At 49.6% G+C, this 16352-nt stretch overlaps 1 protein-coding gene across 2 annotated transcripts in view; it reads right to left on the bottom strand.

Moving 5' to 3' along the window:
• Positions 1 to 1360: 1360 nt before the first annotated feature.
• Positions 1361 to 16352, bottom strand: part of FBXO31 (F-box protein 31) — a 31753-nt gene continuing 16761 nt past the window's right edge. For both annotated transcript variants that reach the window (XM_068150813.1, XM_068150814.1), the window contains 7 exons: positions 15347 to 15423; positions 13892 to 14059; positions 13071 to 13145; positions 11370 to 11479; positions 10087 to 10240; positions 9099 to 9463; positions 1361 to 6969 (listed from right to left, as the gene is read on the bottom strand). In XM_068150813.1, the coding sequence (XP_068006914.1) occupies positions 6747 to 6969; positions 9099 to 9463; positions 10087 to 10240; positions 11370 to 11479; positions 13071 to 13145; positions 13892 to 14059; positions 15347 to 15423 (1172 nt within the window). In that variant the 3' untranslated portion in view covers positions 1361 to 6746. The remainder of the gene's footprint in view (positions 6970 to 9098; positions 9464 to 10086; positions 10241 to 11369; positions 11480 to 13070; positions 13146 to 13891; positions 14060 to 15346; positions 15424 to 16352) is intronic.

The following is a 16352-nucleotide window of genomic DNA, read 5'->3' as shown; positions in this document are numbered from 1 at the left end:
CCCTGGTGTGGCTTTCACACCCCATCTGTACCCCAGGGTAAGGGCTCCAGCTGCTGCCAGGAGTTGGGATCATCCTGGGAGTTGATTTTCAGGCACATACTTGCAGCACTAAGAAGGGAGACTCACCTTCCTTCCTTCCTGGCTGGAATGAACAGACCTCTGACTCCATGCTGAGGCACCAGAGCGTTGTGGTTTTTAGGAAGAAGCCAAGAAAAAAGCAGCACTACCACAAACAGCAGCAGTGGCCCTTCTGACAGAGCAGAAAACCAGCCCTGACTGGAGACCAAGACGCAGCTACACACACAGTCCCTAGGCCAGCACTGGATGTGCCTGTTCACAGCAACCACCTTCCCAGAGAGGGAAAAAATTGCCCTCAAATGGCCTCAGGTTCCAAGTTAAGAACTACAGGGACAACCCTCTGCTTGTTCTGCAGTTAACAGCCCATAACCAGCTGTGACACTCAGGACTTTACCCCTAGCAGATGGAAAAAGCCATTCATCCATCACCAAGCAGGATGAAGAACCCACCTGCTGAAGAACATCTCTGCCAGGTCACAGATACCTCCTCACTCCTTGGCCAGGAGCAAAGGAGGTGAGCAAGGCTTAACCTTGCTCCTCTCCAGGAGGTGTTAAGCTGCCCAAGCACTGAACCTTCACACCTCTGAGCTTCTTTGGAAGGAGAGGGATGGTAGCAAGCCAGCACTTGGGAGGTGCATGTGGTTGGTATTCAGAAGTGCTGCCACTTGAGAAGCTACATTTGTGCTCCTTGAAGGCCAAACATATGGTAGGAGTTACTGCATGTGTGCTAAACATGCTCTGCTGTTCTCCCTTGCTAAGGCTTGAATGAGTGTGAGATCATCCACAGAATACATCATGGGAAGGAGTGGAGTCAGATCTGCCTTCAGCACCAGGAAGTTAACACACAGGATTGAGGGAGGGCACTGGTGGTGGGAAACCTGTCAGTTTTGTGCCAGCTGATGAAACAAGAATAAAAAAAGATTCCAGGATCACCCCACACTTCCTTTCATAGAGGGAAAGCTGAGGCTGGGAGGGCAAAGACTTCCTCAGGGCTGTGCTGGTTCTGCCAGCCACAGCTTCTGCTGCAGGAGGGAGTTGGGCACCATAGCCACCCTAGGGCAGATACAAGAACAGACAACAGGGAGAAGGGAAGAGCATGAGGTGTGTGGGTGTGGGTGTCTCTCACACCTTCAGGAAAGCAGTTTAACTGCTCACCAAGTACCCAAAGGAAGGGAAATCAATTCTTACCACATGGTGGAAGCCAGGCTGCTGCATGCCAGAAGGGTGGAACTCACCCAACTCCTTTCCTTTGGAACAACAACAAAAAAAGGAAGCAGACAGAATTAAGTTCACAAAACTTTCCTTTTATTATTTGAAACTGGAAAAGGCTCCTTGGATAACAATGATCAGGTGTAAAAGTAACACAGGCGTTTTGCTCAGCTTTCTGATACCTGGGGTGAAGTAGGCTGAGTGCTGCAAAGTCACATCTGGCTTTTCTACACAGCCTGTTCCTCCCAAACCCTCCAACAGAAGGCCAGACAAAGCCCTGCCCCTCAGAGAGGGGAGCAGGTGTGGCAGGTGAGCTGTTCAAACCACAGTTCTGTCCCACGGGGATGTTTGTGGCACAAACCCGAGGTGCTTGATGTCAGAAGGCATTTCAGAAAGAACAGTTCACCTTTTGCCTCTGATCTACCCTCTGCCCAAAGCAGAGACTTGGTGTTTCACCTTCATTTCCATCAAGTACCGCTTTAGAGAGACTTACTTACGCTCAAAGCCTGCAGGAGATGCCCAGATGAATCCATTGGTGTCACACTGAAGTGGTGAGTGCAAAAGACACATGGAAACAGGGCACACCTGCTCAGGGGGAGTATCAATCAATGGAAAAAAGTGCAGATTGCTTTAATTAAGCTAATGAACACTGCTGATCTGAGTTCCCTTTTCATCAGAAACAACTCAGATGACTGCAATCCAAACAAAACCCCAGAAATGTACATTTTCATTCAGCACACACAGAGTAAAAGGTCAGTGGCACTCACAGTTTGCTAACTCATCTTCCACTCCACCACCTGATCACACATCTCAGACATTTCACTGTCCAGCTGGCAAGTTCTGCCGTCCCTCTGGCCCACAGCAAAGGCCAGCACGCAATCCCTTTGGCAGCTGAATGCAACAGAAGATTAGTTGCCACGTGAGCAACCAGCTACACGGCAGAGTTAACACCTTACCAAGTCCTAAACTAGCAAATCTGGGTTATACAACCCATTTCCACACAACACCCAACACTCCCATTAAGCCCCACCAGTTTTAAATTAACAATAATGAAAATAAGCAATTAAGTCACCCTTGTTTAGCAGTAAACACTTCAGCCAGCTGTAGTTGGGGGGGGTTCTCCTGCTAGCTTACACCTCCAAGCACACTTGCAGATGAATCTGCTTTCTCCCCACTATCTGCTTCCTAGTTAATTGCCATCCAACCTTTGCCCCACTCCAGAGCAGCTGTAGCAGCAATGCTCACTCCAGAGGGATGCTGACAGCCAAAGTGACAAAGTGATTCCAGCCCTTTTCCTCCTCAATAACGAAGCAAAAAGCCTGACAAGTCCATGTGGAGTGCGGCGAGGCTCCTGCACCCGCGCCGCCTGAGCACAGCACATTTATAGCTACAAAATCAGGCCCAAGGCAAACAAACTGGCTGGATGAGGATCTTTGATGCTTCTCTCTTCCAGCTGGCCAAATCCATGTGTTTTGACAACACAGAGAGCGTGATCTAGGAGCACAACACAGCCCCTGCATGTCAGCCAGTCACTTGCTCATTGCTCCCGAGCCAGAATTAAGCTCTAGGTCTTGCTGTGGCTTTTGGGACAACGCTGCTCTGCAAGCACTTTGTTTATTCCATAAGGCTTCTGCCAAGAGTATTCCTACCCCTGGCAAGTTGTTTTTCCATCTTCCCCAGTGCTTTTCCACCCATCTGGGATCAAGAAATAAAGCCAATTGTCCCCAAGATTTTCTACAGAGCAAACAAGACAGGGACACGTCAGCACCAGTGATTTATCACCATCCACAAGGCACCACCACACATTGTCCCTATCAGCAGCTCACAGAAATACCCCAACAAGCTGGACAGCTGGGCTTGGAGGAGGAAGGGGATGCACTGAGACATACAGTGCAGGGGAGTGGCATAGCCTATACCAAACATCAACAAGCAAGGCAAAATGCTGGGCTGACAGCACTGCTTCCAACAGGGAAGGCAGGACTGGGGCTGTGGCTGCATCTCCCTTAGCTGGGATCTCAGCATCACCCGTGGCTAAATCCAGCTGGGCTCCTCTCGTTTGTTCTCCTCTCCCAAAGCCCTCAGGGCTACAAGTTGTAACTCCTTGTCGTGCTATCCTGCTTTTCCCTGCTGATGCAGCCACACACAAAGGAGTCAGTAAAGGCACAGGAGTACCCAGAGCATTTATGTTGGTCTCTCCCAAGTCACCACGTTAACAGCTTTCCTTCACTCTAAGCCAAATCAGAACGGATTGTCTTCTGAAATGCCACAAAAGCCTGCCAGGCTTTCAGGAGCAGAAGGTGAGAAGGCAGAGGAGCAGCATTAATACAGCATTTGCTCTTTTCACTGCCTTTGCTCTAGACAGAATAAAGCCAGAGTGTATCAGCAGTTTTGCCTTTGATCAGGACTAGCAGGTTTTGACACTTTGAGGCCAGTCAGGTACACTGTAAATACAAAGATGCTACTACAGGGGCAAAGCTGAGCTGTGAAGAGCTCCTGCAGAGCATCAAGCCTCTGCAAAGCCCTCGTCTCCAGCAAGTCAAGCAGACCTGGCCTTTGGAAGAGGGAATTCTTAACACTGCCCCTGAAGAGGTTCAGAAGGGACAAGACACAAGCAGAACCACGGTAGCCTGGAGGAGAGCAGATGCACAACCTGCGCCAACAGCTCACCACGAGGTCCTCGTCCAAATGACAAAGAGACCTGTCCTCAGCCTCAAGCAACACACTGCTGCCAACTGCAGTCCACAGGTTTGCTATCAAGGGGAACTGAAGCTGCAGGTAACTACTATGAAAAGCATTTTATGACATGGCCATGGAACAAGCTTACACCACCTTTACACTCTCAGCCAGCCCAACACAGCAGGTTACAAGGAGGAGACCAGCTACAGAGTCACCATCTGTGCTTAGCCAGTGACTCAGGTCTTGGGCCAAGTGCTTGTAGTAAGTTCAATACAGTCTGGATTTTCAGTCTTACTTTCAAACCCAAAAGGTCAGTTATGTAAAACTTCAGGCTTTTCATTTTTCCAGGTGAGTGGGGAATGGAAGGAAGGATGAATCCACAACCAGAGCTATGGATCCACCTGCAGCTGAAGCAAAGCTGGGTTTAGGGACAAGTGATTCAGCTGCCCAAGAGCACTTCTCACTGCTTTAGGCTGTCCGGGAGAGTACAAAGAAGCCAACACACTGGCTGCACCAGCAAACTCAGGGATAAACTGGCCACCCAGATGCCAGACAGGCTCCCAAAAACCTGCACCATCAAGCTGGAAAACCTCTGTCTGCAAGACTAAAGCACACGCTCTCCTCCTGCTCACAGCTCAGCAGCTGCAGTCAAGGTTGAGATGCCTGATTTTAGCTGCAGCTCACCTCCCAGCCCACACACCAAGGCTCAGGGAACTGCCACCCTCCCTCTCTCTCTGCTCTGCCTGATGGGATGAGATCCAAGTCAACTCTTCCCTCTGCTGATGAGAACAGGAACACCTCTACCAGGCTGCTCAGAAACAACCCGCTTTTTATAGCTCATTCACTACAGCAGTAATAGCACTTCAGAGCCTCACCTCCAACACCCAGGCAGGATTCCCACCACTGACAAGCCAGCAGGAAACAAAGGCAAGAGTGCCCTGAATCACCTTCAAACTCTCAGAGGTTTGTAAAACTATATCCAAAGAGACAAGAATTAATCCTGTGAGTGATGTGACCTTCTGCTCAAAGTCTCTGCTGGAGACATGGTTCTCACGCAGCCTGAGGAACGCTCCAGAGCCAGAAATGGCAGAGAGCCCTTGTGAGAGTGAGAATCAAAGCTGCTCACAGTCAGCAAAAGCAGGCAGTGCCTCAAACTTCACAGAAGGGGCCTGGACCCTCCCAACACAGACACACTGACAAACCAAACCCTGCAGAGGAGCTAAAGGCAGAGTTTTGTTAGACACTGATCCAGCAGGAAGAGAAGAGACCTGGAGTTTATCTTCACAGCCAGAGAGTAGCTGGCACAAAGGATGTATTTTGCTTGTAACCAAGAGCTTCCTTACACATAGCTGCTTTCCCTCTGTGCATTCCATCATCTCTTCCCACCCAGCATCAGTAACACACACAATGCAAATGCTGATGGTTTACAGTCTGTAGATTAGCACTGGCCAGGGCTTTCCTGCAGAGGACAGTCTATGGGGAATCTGCTCCCTTTCCTACAGCCCACACTTCCCAGTGGAGCTCAGATCTGCCACACAGAATCAGGGAAAATTAAGCCCAGGGGTTTTCTGTGGAAGCAGAAATCATCTGGGATGAAACAAGTGTGAGTACAAAGTGAAGGGTCCTGTGAGCCCAGCAGCAGCACCAGCCACAAAAGGTGCAGAACAAGCCACAGCAATTTTAGGAGAACTCCTCACTGCTCCCCCCTCAGACTGCATGGGGCAACTTGATCCAAGAATGACACAGACCTGGGGTCACACCAGTACCAGCAGCACATGGCACCCTCTGCTGCCCATCACAGGCAGGGGCCAGCAGGCTGCAGTTGAGCTTATCTCAGTTTTCCTCCTTCCTTTACATTTTCAGATCCACTTTAAAAGATCTGAGGTGAAGCTTTGAGGTACAAAACCAGTTCTGAATGCACCAGCCTCTGCAGTTTCCACTCACTTCCAGTTCCAGACCCAGCTCCTACAAGACTCATCTCCTCTACTCTCAGGGAGCCACTCAGACCTGAAGCCCCAGGGACAGCACATCCACCAAGCTCCAGCTGTCAGGGCAACACAACACACGTGGTCATTTAGGGTGGGAATCCTCACCTTGCTGCTAAGATGAGGAAACTTCTCAAAAGGAAACCACCCACACCAATTACTAAGCCAAGGATGCAGGAGGTGGTGTCCAAGGAGGACATCAGCCTCTCTTGACAATGCTGCCCCCAGAGAAAGGTTTCTGGAGAGGAGGAAAAGCTTTATCCTTATATAATTTCTCTCTAAGCAGCCAGCCAGTCTGCAGTGGAGGATGCACTGGATAGAGCAAGCCTCCCAGGAGGACACATCATCCTGAAGCACAGCAAAAGCCTCAATAAATCCCTTCCCTGAAGAGCTCTTTCCACATGAGACTGCTAACAGTCAGAGCAGAGGACTTGTGTCCATGCAGTCAATTAGAGCTTCTTCTGATCCAGTTCTGACCTCGAGTTATTGTTGCTCCAATACATTCTTTTTGCAGTCACACAGGTCTGTTCCCTCCTCTGCAGGATCCCTTCAGCTACACAAGACAGGGTGCTGAGGACTGCCAGGGAGCAGTGTGGAGTGGCAGAAGGCAGGGGCAGCCATGGGGTATTTCTCACTGGGGTGTGTACATCTCAGGGGGTGGGGGTGGGGTAAAAAGGCTTCATTAAAAGTGCATGCTTTCATTCAGAGGTACCGAGAGCAAGGAACTCCCCACCCCAGCCCTGGCTGGGGAGCGCAGCAGCCTTTGCAACCCCTAGCCCTGTCCATCACAGATCACCCATCAGGTAGCCAGGGACTGGATGTTCTTCAGCATGTCCTCGAAAGCCTCCCGGGAGGGCGCCTCGGCGTTCTGGAAGGAGACCTTGATGCGGCTGTAGAGGCTGAAGGACTTCAGCTCCAGCCAGATGAAGCCGAAGCGATCGTCGTCGAAGAGCACAAACACCCCCGGGGTTCTCTCGGGGCTGGTGAAGCCGTGGCCAGCAATAAGCCCTGTGCCATAAAAGCTGCAAGGAGAGGATGCAGAGATGTGAGAGCCGCCACAGTTAGCCAACGTCTAACGAAACACAAAAGAACTCACCCAGAAAACCAGGTGCCTGAACCTGCTGCCAGGGGCTGCAGAACCGGGAGGGCTTGACACTGGGTCAGCTGAACATGAGCCTGCAGTGTGCCCAGGCAGCCAAGAGGGCCAATGGCATCCTGGGCTGCATCAAGAACAGTGTGGCCAGCAGGAGCAGGGAGGGCATTCTGTCCCTGTACACTGCACTGGTTAGGCCACACCTCAAGTCCTGTATCCAGTTCTGGGCCCCTCAGTTTAGGAAGGAGGTTGACTTGCTGGAATGAGTCCAGAGAAGGGCAACAAAGTTGGTGAGGGGTTTGGAACACAAGCCCTGTGAGGAGAGGCTGAGGGAGCTGGGGCTGCTTAGCCTGGAGAGGAAGAGACTCAGGGGTGACCTTATTGCTCTCTACAACTACCTGAAAGGGGGTTGTAGACAGGCAGAGGTTGGTCTCTTCTCCCAGGCAGCCAGTACCAGAACAAGAGGACACAGTCTCAGGCTGTGCCAGGGGAGGTTTAGGTTGGATGTTAGGAAGAAGTTCTATACAGAGAGAGTGATTGCTCATTGGAATGGGCTGCCTGGGGAGGTGGTGGAGTCACCATCACTGGAGGTGTTCAGGAGGAGACTTGCTGGGGTGCTTGGTGCCATTAGTTTAGTTGTTTAGGTGGGTTGGACGCGATGATCTTGAAGGTCTCTTCCAACCTGGTTTATTCTGTTCTCTTCTCACACAGCACAAACCACTGCTGATACCATTTCAAGATAAGAAACTCCCTGTTGCCATTTGGAGGTTGCTGCTTTGGGCTATTCTAATGAGCAGCTGCACATCAAGGCTGAGCTGTTCCTCTGGCTCAACCCAGGAACCCAGCTGAGATTTTACTTCTGCAACGCGAGGATCAAGCCAGGCCCAGACACTCCTCACAGAAAAGCATGCTGAGAGGGTGACCCACCCTCGTGACGAAACCCAGGGGAAGGGAGAGGATGAAAAATCCACAAGAAGAAAAATTCAGCTGGAGCTGGGGAGCACTAAAGGTCAGCCTAACCTCCAAGCAAGCAGTAGGTGGAATGGGATTTTAGTCAAACACAACTGGGTTGAGGCAGCAGGGCCCTGCTGGGATTAGCCAGGAGGTTTTTCCATGAGCACAGATGTTTGGCTGAAGGTCACCTGCCTAAGCCTCAGCCTTTCGGTTCTTTTTCCACACTTAGTTTAGGCTGCTGCTTCACTGACTCCAGGTTTCATTCAACAAGGCTCTCTGCATACTTGCAGCTACTGTTTAGGGTGCTCAGCACCTTCCAGAGCGGGCCCTGAGGCAGCAGAGGCTAGGGAAGGGTGGGAGAGAGCACCGTGTTCCATAGCTACAGAACACAAATGACACACAGAAACAGGAAATGGCTTGGACAGGTCTCCAAATACATAAGCTGGGCAGCTCTGGGAAACAGAACACTAAAAAAGCAGGTGTGGAATATGGGAGAGGTGCTGGCTCCAGAAGGAACATGATAAAATCTAGAAGGAAACAGGATAGTAGATGACAGTGAGGTAAGAGGAAGGCCAAAAAAAAACATGGGAGGGAACTGGGGCTGTTCATCCTGGAGTACAGGAGGCTCAGCAAAGACCTTCTCACCCCCTACAGCTACCTGAAAGGAAGCTGGAGACAGGTGGGGGTTGATCTCTTCTCCCAAGCAACGAGTGACAGAACAAGAGGAACCAGCCTCAAGTTGCACCAGGGGAGGGTTAGGTTGGACATGAGGAACAATTTCTTCCCCAAAAGGCTTGTCAAGGCCTGGACTAGGCTGCCCAGGGCACTGGTGAAGTCCACATCTCTGGGGAGATTGAAAAGCTGTATAGATGTGGTACTGAGGGACATGGTTTAGTGGTGACCTGGTAGTGCTGGGCTAATGGTAGGATTCAGTGACCTTAAAGGCTTCTTTCAATAAAGATGATTCTATTCTGAGACAGCAGCAGCTGTGAGCACAAGGGGCTGGGAGACCCCCCCCACAGGTAAAGGACAAGTAAACACCAAACAGCTCTCAAAGGCTTCCCCCCCTTTCCATTTCAATCTAAAACCACCAGTCCCCATTACCAGATCCGGCAGGTCCGGGGGTAGTCTTCATTCCTTGATATGACTCCCATAGGCAGCACAAAGGGCTGGGAAGCTGGTGCCTTGTCCTGGGCTGTCCCCTCTGCCCCAGCTGCAGTCTCTTCCCCCTCAGCACCTTCTGCTCCTAGGGACTTTGCAGCAGGCTGGGAGGCAGCTTGCTGGGGGTGGTCATCTTCCTCCTGCTGGTGTTCCTGCTCCTGCTCCTCCTGCCGGACCTGCTCCTGCACCTCCAGGACGATGCGGGAGAGCTCGCTGAAATCACGAAGGCTCTCAATGTCTGGTAGCTGCAGGGGGTGAGCCAGGTCAATCTCCACAGTCTGCTGCCCAGCTGGGATGTTGGGATCTCCCTGGAGACAGGAAGCAACAGAATTCAGACCAGCATCCTCTTCATGCCCACTGCCTGCCCTCTATGTGCTTCACTCTATTCTACAATCACCAAGTTGACAACAAAAAAAAACCCAAACAAACAACTTGCTTGGACTTTGTTTGTTGCTCCCTGAGCTGCCTACATCACCTCTGCTTTCCCCTTCTCAGAGTTTTAAATCAAAAGCTACAAGCCAGGCTGTAGTTGCAAGGGTGAAAGAAAGTCAAAGCTGCAACTGCACTTTGTCAGAATCCCTCCCTGCAGAGAGGAAGGATTTCGCCAGCCTGGCTGCAGTGAAAAGCTGCCAACATTTGGTACCTGCTCCTCAGATAAATGCAAGTGATCTCCAGTGACCTCCCACCAGCTGCTCACAGAAAGCAGCTGGAAAGGAAAGAAAAAGAAGGGGAAGCCAGGTGGCATCATAAGAAACTTTGCAGAGCAGGTTCTAGCTACTCTGCATCTGTTAAGATTCACCTGGTGACACCAGTCCCCATGAGGTTTGGGGTAGTAACAATTGACTGCCTCCCCAGAGAGAGACCTCTCCTATGGCTCCATGCCATTGAGAATATTTTAACAAGCACCTGAAAGAAAGGAAAATGCACTCACAGTGATTTTAGTCCCTTTTGCTTTCTTTCCATGGAAGCTCAACATGACAATCTCCAGCCCATGGCTCCCATACGTCCCTTTGAAGAGACCTGGCTTTATAAGGTCGTTGGGGCTGCTGGGAGGGAGGTAGATGCGCCGGTACGTCAAGCAGTTGCTGCACAAGAAACAAAGGATCAGAGAGGTTAAGAGAGGATCCCTCACCAGGAGGAATGTGTCTGCAGCCTGCTCCTCCAGGCAGCTTTGGGATGTCATCAGGAGAGAGATGTGTTTCTGTCAATACCAACAAACTTAACAACAGGCTTTGCTTCAGACCTATGTGAGCGCTCCCCCCACTTCTCCACCAGCTCTCATTAGCAGACCAGCAGGACCTTGCAGAGAGGTCACAGTGAACCTCCTCACTCCTTGGGATTTCTGGAGAAGCTAAGAACGAAGCATATTCAAACATTTGCTACAGCAGGATGGCTGCTGGAAGAAGTTTGGAGTGATGGTTAAAAAACCCAAGCTCTCAGGGACTGTCTTCATTTCTGCCTAGCTCACTACAAAGCACATTGCTTACTATTATGAGTAACAAGCAGACAGCTCCCTGGGATCAAGGGTATTTGCTCTGCCTTCAAATTAAAGACAGTCAAATGACTTAAAACCACCTTGTGAAAACTTGGAACCTTATTATGACTGCTGGCATTGCAACTCATTTCTCTGTACAACTGGGAGGCACTGTGCTTCCCAGTTTACTTCTGCACAGTGCCTGCAGAGGCAGAAGATTCCTCTGGCTGATAAAGCTTTTTGCAAGAATTCCATTTTTAGATCAAATCATAGAATCATAGCCATAGAATATTTGGGGTTGGAAGGAACCTTTAAAGCTCCATCCCAGTCATCCTGCAGTCAGCAGGGACATCTGCAACTACAGCAGGTTCCTTAAAGCCCCAAACAACCTGACCTGGAACAGTTCCAGGGATGGGGCATCTCCCACCTCTCTGGGCGACCTGGGCCAGTGTCTCACCACCTCCAGTATAAAGTAGTTTTTCCTTCTGTTCAGTCTGAATTTCCCCTCTCAGTTCAAAACCATCACCCCTTGTCCTGTTACAACAGGCCCTGCTAAAAAAATAAGTAAATCTATCTCCATTTTTCTTCCTTGGTCTCTAAATCCTGAAAGGCCACAAGGTGTCCCTGGAGCCTTCTCTTCTCCAGGCTGAACAACCCCCAGCTCTCTCAGCCTGTCCCCACAGCTCAGAGTGCTCTGGAAGTTGCAGCAGACAATACCTAGGAAGAGCTGGTGCCCTTACTCATATTGGCTGGTGTAGATGAACTTCATCAAGATGAGCTCCTGCATGTGTTCATGGAAGATGTCTTCCAGAGTCCGACCCCACTCTTCCCTTAGCCACGTCCGGAATTCCTGCAGCGCAAGGAGCAGAAGGAAGATTTGCAGCAGTGATGCACCTCAGCATGACTTCTTCACCTCATCAGCACAACTAAGTGGCAGAGCCACAGAGAAGGCAAATGCCCTGCCACAGACAGAGGAGGGTGGCTGGATCTGGGAACAAGCACATGCAGCTTGTTTGGAAATATGCTTAATGAGCAGGGATAGTGGTAGCTGCCCTGTGCCTGCCAGACAGCATACCATAAACATCCTCCCCTTCAGAGAAATTACAGGTAGGACCAATGACTCCTCAGAACAAAAGCATAAGCATCACCTGTTACTGCAAAGCAGATGATCTACTACCTCTTTATATCCCAACTTATCTTGCATTAACTCATCTGTGTGCCCATAAGCTGACTCCTGTGCCCTATCCTGGCATGTTAAATACAAAAGGGGCAACTTTTGAAAAGCACTGAAGATTTAGGAGGTTAAATCCTGCCAAATTAATACTGATGCATCTGAATCCAAAGGGTGCTTTGAAAACATCTCCTGAAGTACCTCTACACCAGCTCTGACAAGTTAATACCCTACCAAGAGTTAGTGTGATAACAGCTTACACTAAGATAGCAGCACGCCGAGTGATATTCCAAACCTGCTGGCTTTATCTTCTAAAGCCAGATCCTCCAATTACCATAATGCCACAGACACTTAACACAGAGCTTTCAAAGTATTAAAGCATTTCCCATCTGCTACAGAACCAGAAACACTTAACTAAACCTTTCACCCAGCAGCTCCCCTCTAGCAGACAGACATTTTAAAGGGTTTGTTAGAAGTAGCAGATGTGTCAGCAGCAAACCCCACCACCTGGAACAGGTATTAGCTGAAGGCTTTCATCCTGACATAGTTATACCTGCACCTTAAAACATGTGGCTGGAGTCAGGAAATCTGCCTTGATGGGTATAGCTGACACAGGATAAACAATTAAACAAAGCTTTTTATCCCTTGACCAAGATGGCAAGCAGTAGAAAGGTGCCCCACTGACAAGCAGGTATTCAAATGCAGCTGGTACTCAATATCAGTATGTCTGGAATGCCTTAATTAAACAGGCAGCACTATCAGTGTCTGGTGAGTGCTACATGTGTACAACATGTGTTGCTGTTTCTGGACAGGTCCTGCCATCAAACAGGAATGGTGGCACAGCACAGAAAGGTAAAAAAAGTGCTGAGGCTCAAAAGCTACCTGGCCACAGAGAACATCCTAAACCAGCTTTCTGCTTCACAGGATAGATATTAACATCTTGCTATGCACTGAGGTAAGGCATGGGGTCTCCAATCCAGTATTCTGTGGGTGTATCATTAAATTGATCCTTAAATCACTCCCTGACAAGTGCAAAGCAGGTTCCCCAAGATTCAGCAGTTCTTCAAATGTGGCCACTTCAAGTTTTGTTTCAAGTCACAGATCAATTCCACTCCAGCCAGAAGCTGCCAGCCTGGATTTTTGTGTCTGTGCAGACACATAGAAATGAGAAAGCACAAGATGACCTCCCAGATCCCAAGAACAGCCAAGACTGCTAGCAGAGAGGGGACACAGAAACAGCTTTAATGCAGCCTCTTGGCACAGCACTTACCTCTTGCCTTCCCCCTGACATCCGATGGTGATCCGTCTGGTTGCACTTTGTGGAGAACTCATCCTTCTTTACAATCTGTGGTTACCATGGAAGAGAATTTAACACATTACAGGCCTGTCCAGAGATGTCTAGGATGATGTAAACTAAGGCTGCTTACAGTAAATGCTGTGCACAACAAATGTGACTGAATTTGCTACAAGAGAGGAATCATTAAGTGAAATCAAGTGAAGCAGCTACAGAACAGAGAAATAAAAGTAATGAACCAAACAAAGCACTCTAATGAAAGCTACTGGGTTTAAGTTGCTTCTTTATTTGAGCTTTCCTCTTCCAAGAAAAGGAAATGACCTCTCAGGAAGCTTTTGAAAGCATCCAGTGGATGCTACAGTACACAGAATGGATCCATTCAGGGCACTGGAGGCTACTTCAGCACCTCAAGGTCTTGCCTTATAGAGGGCTGTAAAACAGAAGAGGTCTGTGTGCCTGCTTGGATGTATTCCCCAGCTGCACAAGGCTATTTCCCATATCCTTTCCCCCAGTCTGTGCACATACTGGAGCTGCCACCCTCCCACTGTGCTCCATCCCAAAGGAAGACAGTGTAACAGCCTTGCTGTAGCACTGCCAGCGAACAAATTCAGAGCGAGGAACGGCCCACACAACTTGTCAGACACATAATGAGTGCGAAGCTGGCATCCATGCATACAACAAGGTGGTGAAACCACACCCCTTAAATAAAATTGTCATGGATTTTGAGGAATCCATTTCCAGAGCACAGACAGATCAGGCCTAGGAGAGAGCATGCTGAAAGCGCTAGAGGAGCTCACCTGGATATGGCCGTTGTGAGGTCCCTTATGACCATACATACACTCAACGGTCGCAGATTTCCTCTCCATGAGATGAATCCTGAAGAGAGGCTTGAATCTCATGGGATCATCAACATGAGGGTCATGAGGTGGCAGGTACATCCACCCAATGATGAACAGACCATCCACCTGCAGAGGCATGGGAGACGAAGCACACGACATCAGCCTGGCGTGCTTGCTAGTGAGTGTGCAGCAAGCTCTGGGGCCGCTCCTGCAGCACAGCAGGAGCTGCAGAACAGCTTGCTGCATTTCCAGCCCCCTTTCCAGCAATTAAACCAGACCATATGCACTCTCTTGAGCAGAGAGGGAGAGGGTTTCTTTGCAAGGCTTCCTGCACCACTGGAAAACGACTGGGCTTTTATTACAGCAAACGACTTTGTGACGGGTGCTTGGTGCGCAGGATCCAGAGGGAGAAACTGCGCTGAAGAGACCACACAGCTAGTCAGACTCTTAATTGGTTTGAGAGCTCATGCTGGCAGATACTTGAACAGAGGAATTGTGCTTCTCATGATTCTCCATGCCTTTTGGACAAAGAATTATTTGGCTCTGCTACTGACAGGCAGCACAGGAAGCAGAAATCCCCTCTGCTGAGAGGTGCAAGTGCCAGTCCTCTTTCTGCACGCCTAACAGAATCCTTCCCCTCTCCCTCCAGAGAAAGGAGATTTTCCAGGCAGATCTGAGACAAAAGCAGAGCAGCAGCACAGAGCCACACTTGCCTTTATAAGGTCACAATATCATCTAAGTATCAGTGCACTTGGATGCACTCATACCAGCGCATGGAACAGAACCCTGCAAAACCCAAAGGCCTCATGATTTGTTACACTTCAACCTGCCAGTCATTGAACCATGGTGCAAAGAACAAGGGTTGCAGGGAAACTTCTGGCCCAGCTCTCACCAGTACAGAATACAATGTTGTTCATTAACTCTTCTCCCTAGCAGTGCAAGAGCTGCCAGGCCCTGTGGGTCTTCCAGCAGTCATGCACTAATACCACTTCACTTGATGTGTAAGTGAAACCCATGGCAAACTACACAGGAAGGAGAGGTGCACAAGCTCAAGTGCACAACCCTCTGCAGAACACTGAGCTGAAGGTAAAGATGCTGTAAGTGATGGGTTCATGCTAAAACCTCTGCTATACTCCATGCACAAGGAGTGGACTCCTGTGCCAGCCATGCAATGTCAGCATTGAACTCTTAAAAATATTTCAGGGAACGACTTTTCTGTGTGCTTCTGAGGCTGTTTGGAGCCCAGGTGAAACACTAAAGGGCTCTCTGCAGAAAGGGGGTGATGATGGAAAGATCCAAGAAGCAATCTCTGGGTTCCCATCACAGTGTGGAGATGGGAACCTGCTCCAGAAAAAGGCATATAAAAGACTCAGGCCTAGACAGCCCAGCCCCCAGCAGGATGCACTCACTCACCACCACGTTCAGCAGTCCCCCATAGGGCCCAATGTCTGGCTGCCACAGTCCCAGGATGTGTCGGTATCGGTGCAGCACTAGGGAACAGTGAGAGACTGAAATGAGCACATCAAGCTAAAGAACTGGCAGTTTGGGGAGAGAAAATTGAAACTACTAGCAGATTGCACACACCATTGACCAACACCACCCACAACTGCCATTACTGAAGAAAAAAAAAAAGTGGTTACACCCCAAGCACAACCAGGCAGTTCTGAATTGAGGTCTCCCAGGAGGCTCATACAGATCAGTGTCATTCTCTGCAGCCCAGCTCCTGGCCCAGGCCAGGATCAGGAATTAGTTCCCAGGACTTTGCAAAGCCAGATATCTCACCAGGAAGTCCCAGAAAACTTGCAACATGGTCCTGTTAATGAAAGCACGTGATACACCCAGAGCTAAAAACAAAGTACCTGCCATCTCCAGTGACCAAAAGTGTACTTGATGCCTCAGGCTGCAAAGCAACACAAAATATGGAAGGGCAGAAAGGCAGCAAGGAACAGGGAAATTCCAGTACATGGAAGAACTTCCCTGCCCTGGAGTGACAAATTTGTCCCCAAAGTTAAGCATCTTTACAAACAGCCACCAAGAGAGCACGGGCAAAGCGCACAGAGCATGCCAGCTCAGGACATCTGGTGGGGTTACCAGGTCAGTAACAGCCTTAAACACTCTATAAATAAGCAGCTATGCTTCAGCAGTGCCCAAAAGCTGCTCCCAAGCCCTCCTCAAAGCCTGCTGCAGGTGAGGTTTCTCCATGTCCCCATCTCAGAGTGAGGGGCACTTTCAATCCTACCAAAACTGAAGGACGAGCAGGGGAAGATACCCATTACAGAAACATCTCCACAATCCTCCTCTCTCCAGGACAGCTCAGAGATGCTTCTTGCCTTACCCAGCCATGAATTCTGTCCACATAATTTCCTGACATGTCCAGTAGCATCACACACAATCTGGCATTTCAGGCAGGATAGAGATT

Source organism: Melanerpes formicivorus, unplaced genomic scaffold, assembly GCF_026170545.1.
Source record: "Melanerpes formicivorus ecotype bairdi unplaced genomic scaffold, bMelFor1.0.p_v2 SCAF_20, whole genome shotgun sequence".
Lineage (NCBI taxonomy): Eukaryota > Metazoa > Chordata > Aves > Piciformes > Picidae > Melanerpes > Melanerpes formicivorus.
The sequence above is the reverse complement of the archived record's forward strand: the minus strand, read 5'-3'. Positions and strand labels throughout refer to the sequence as shown.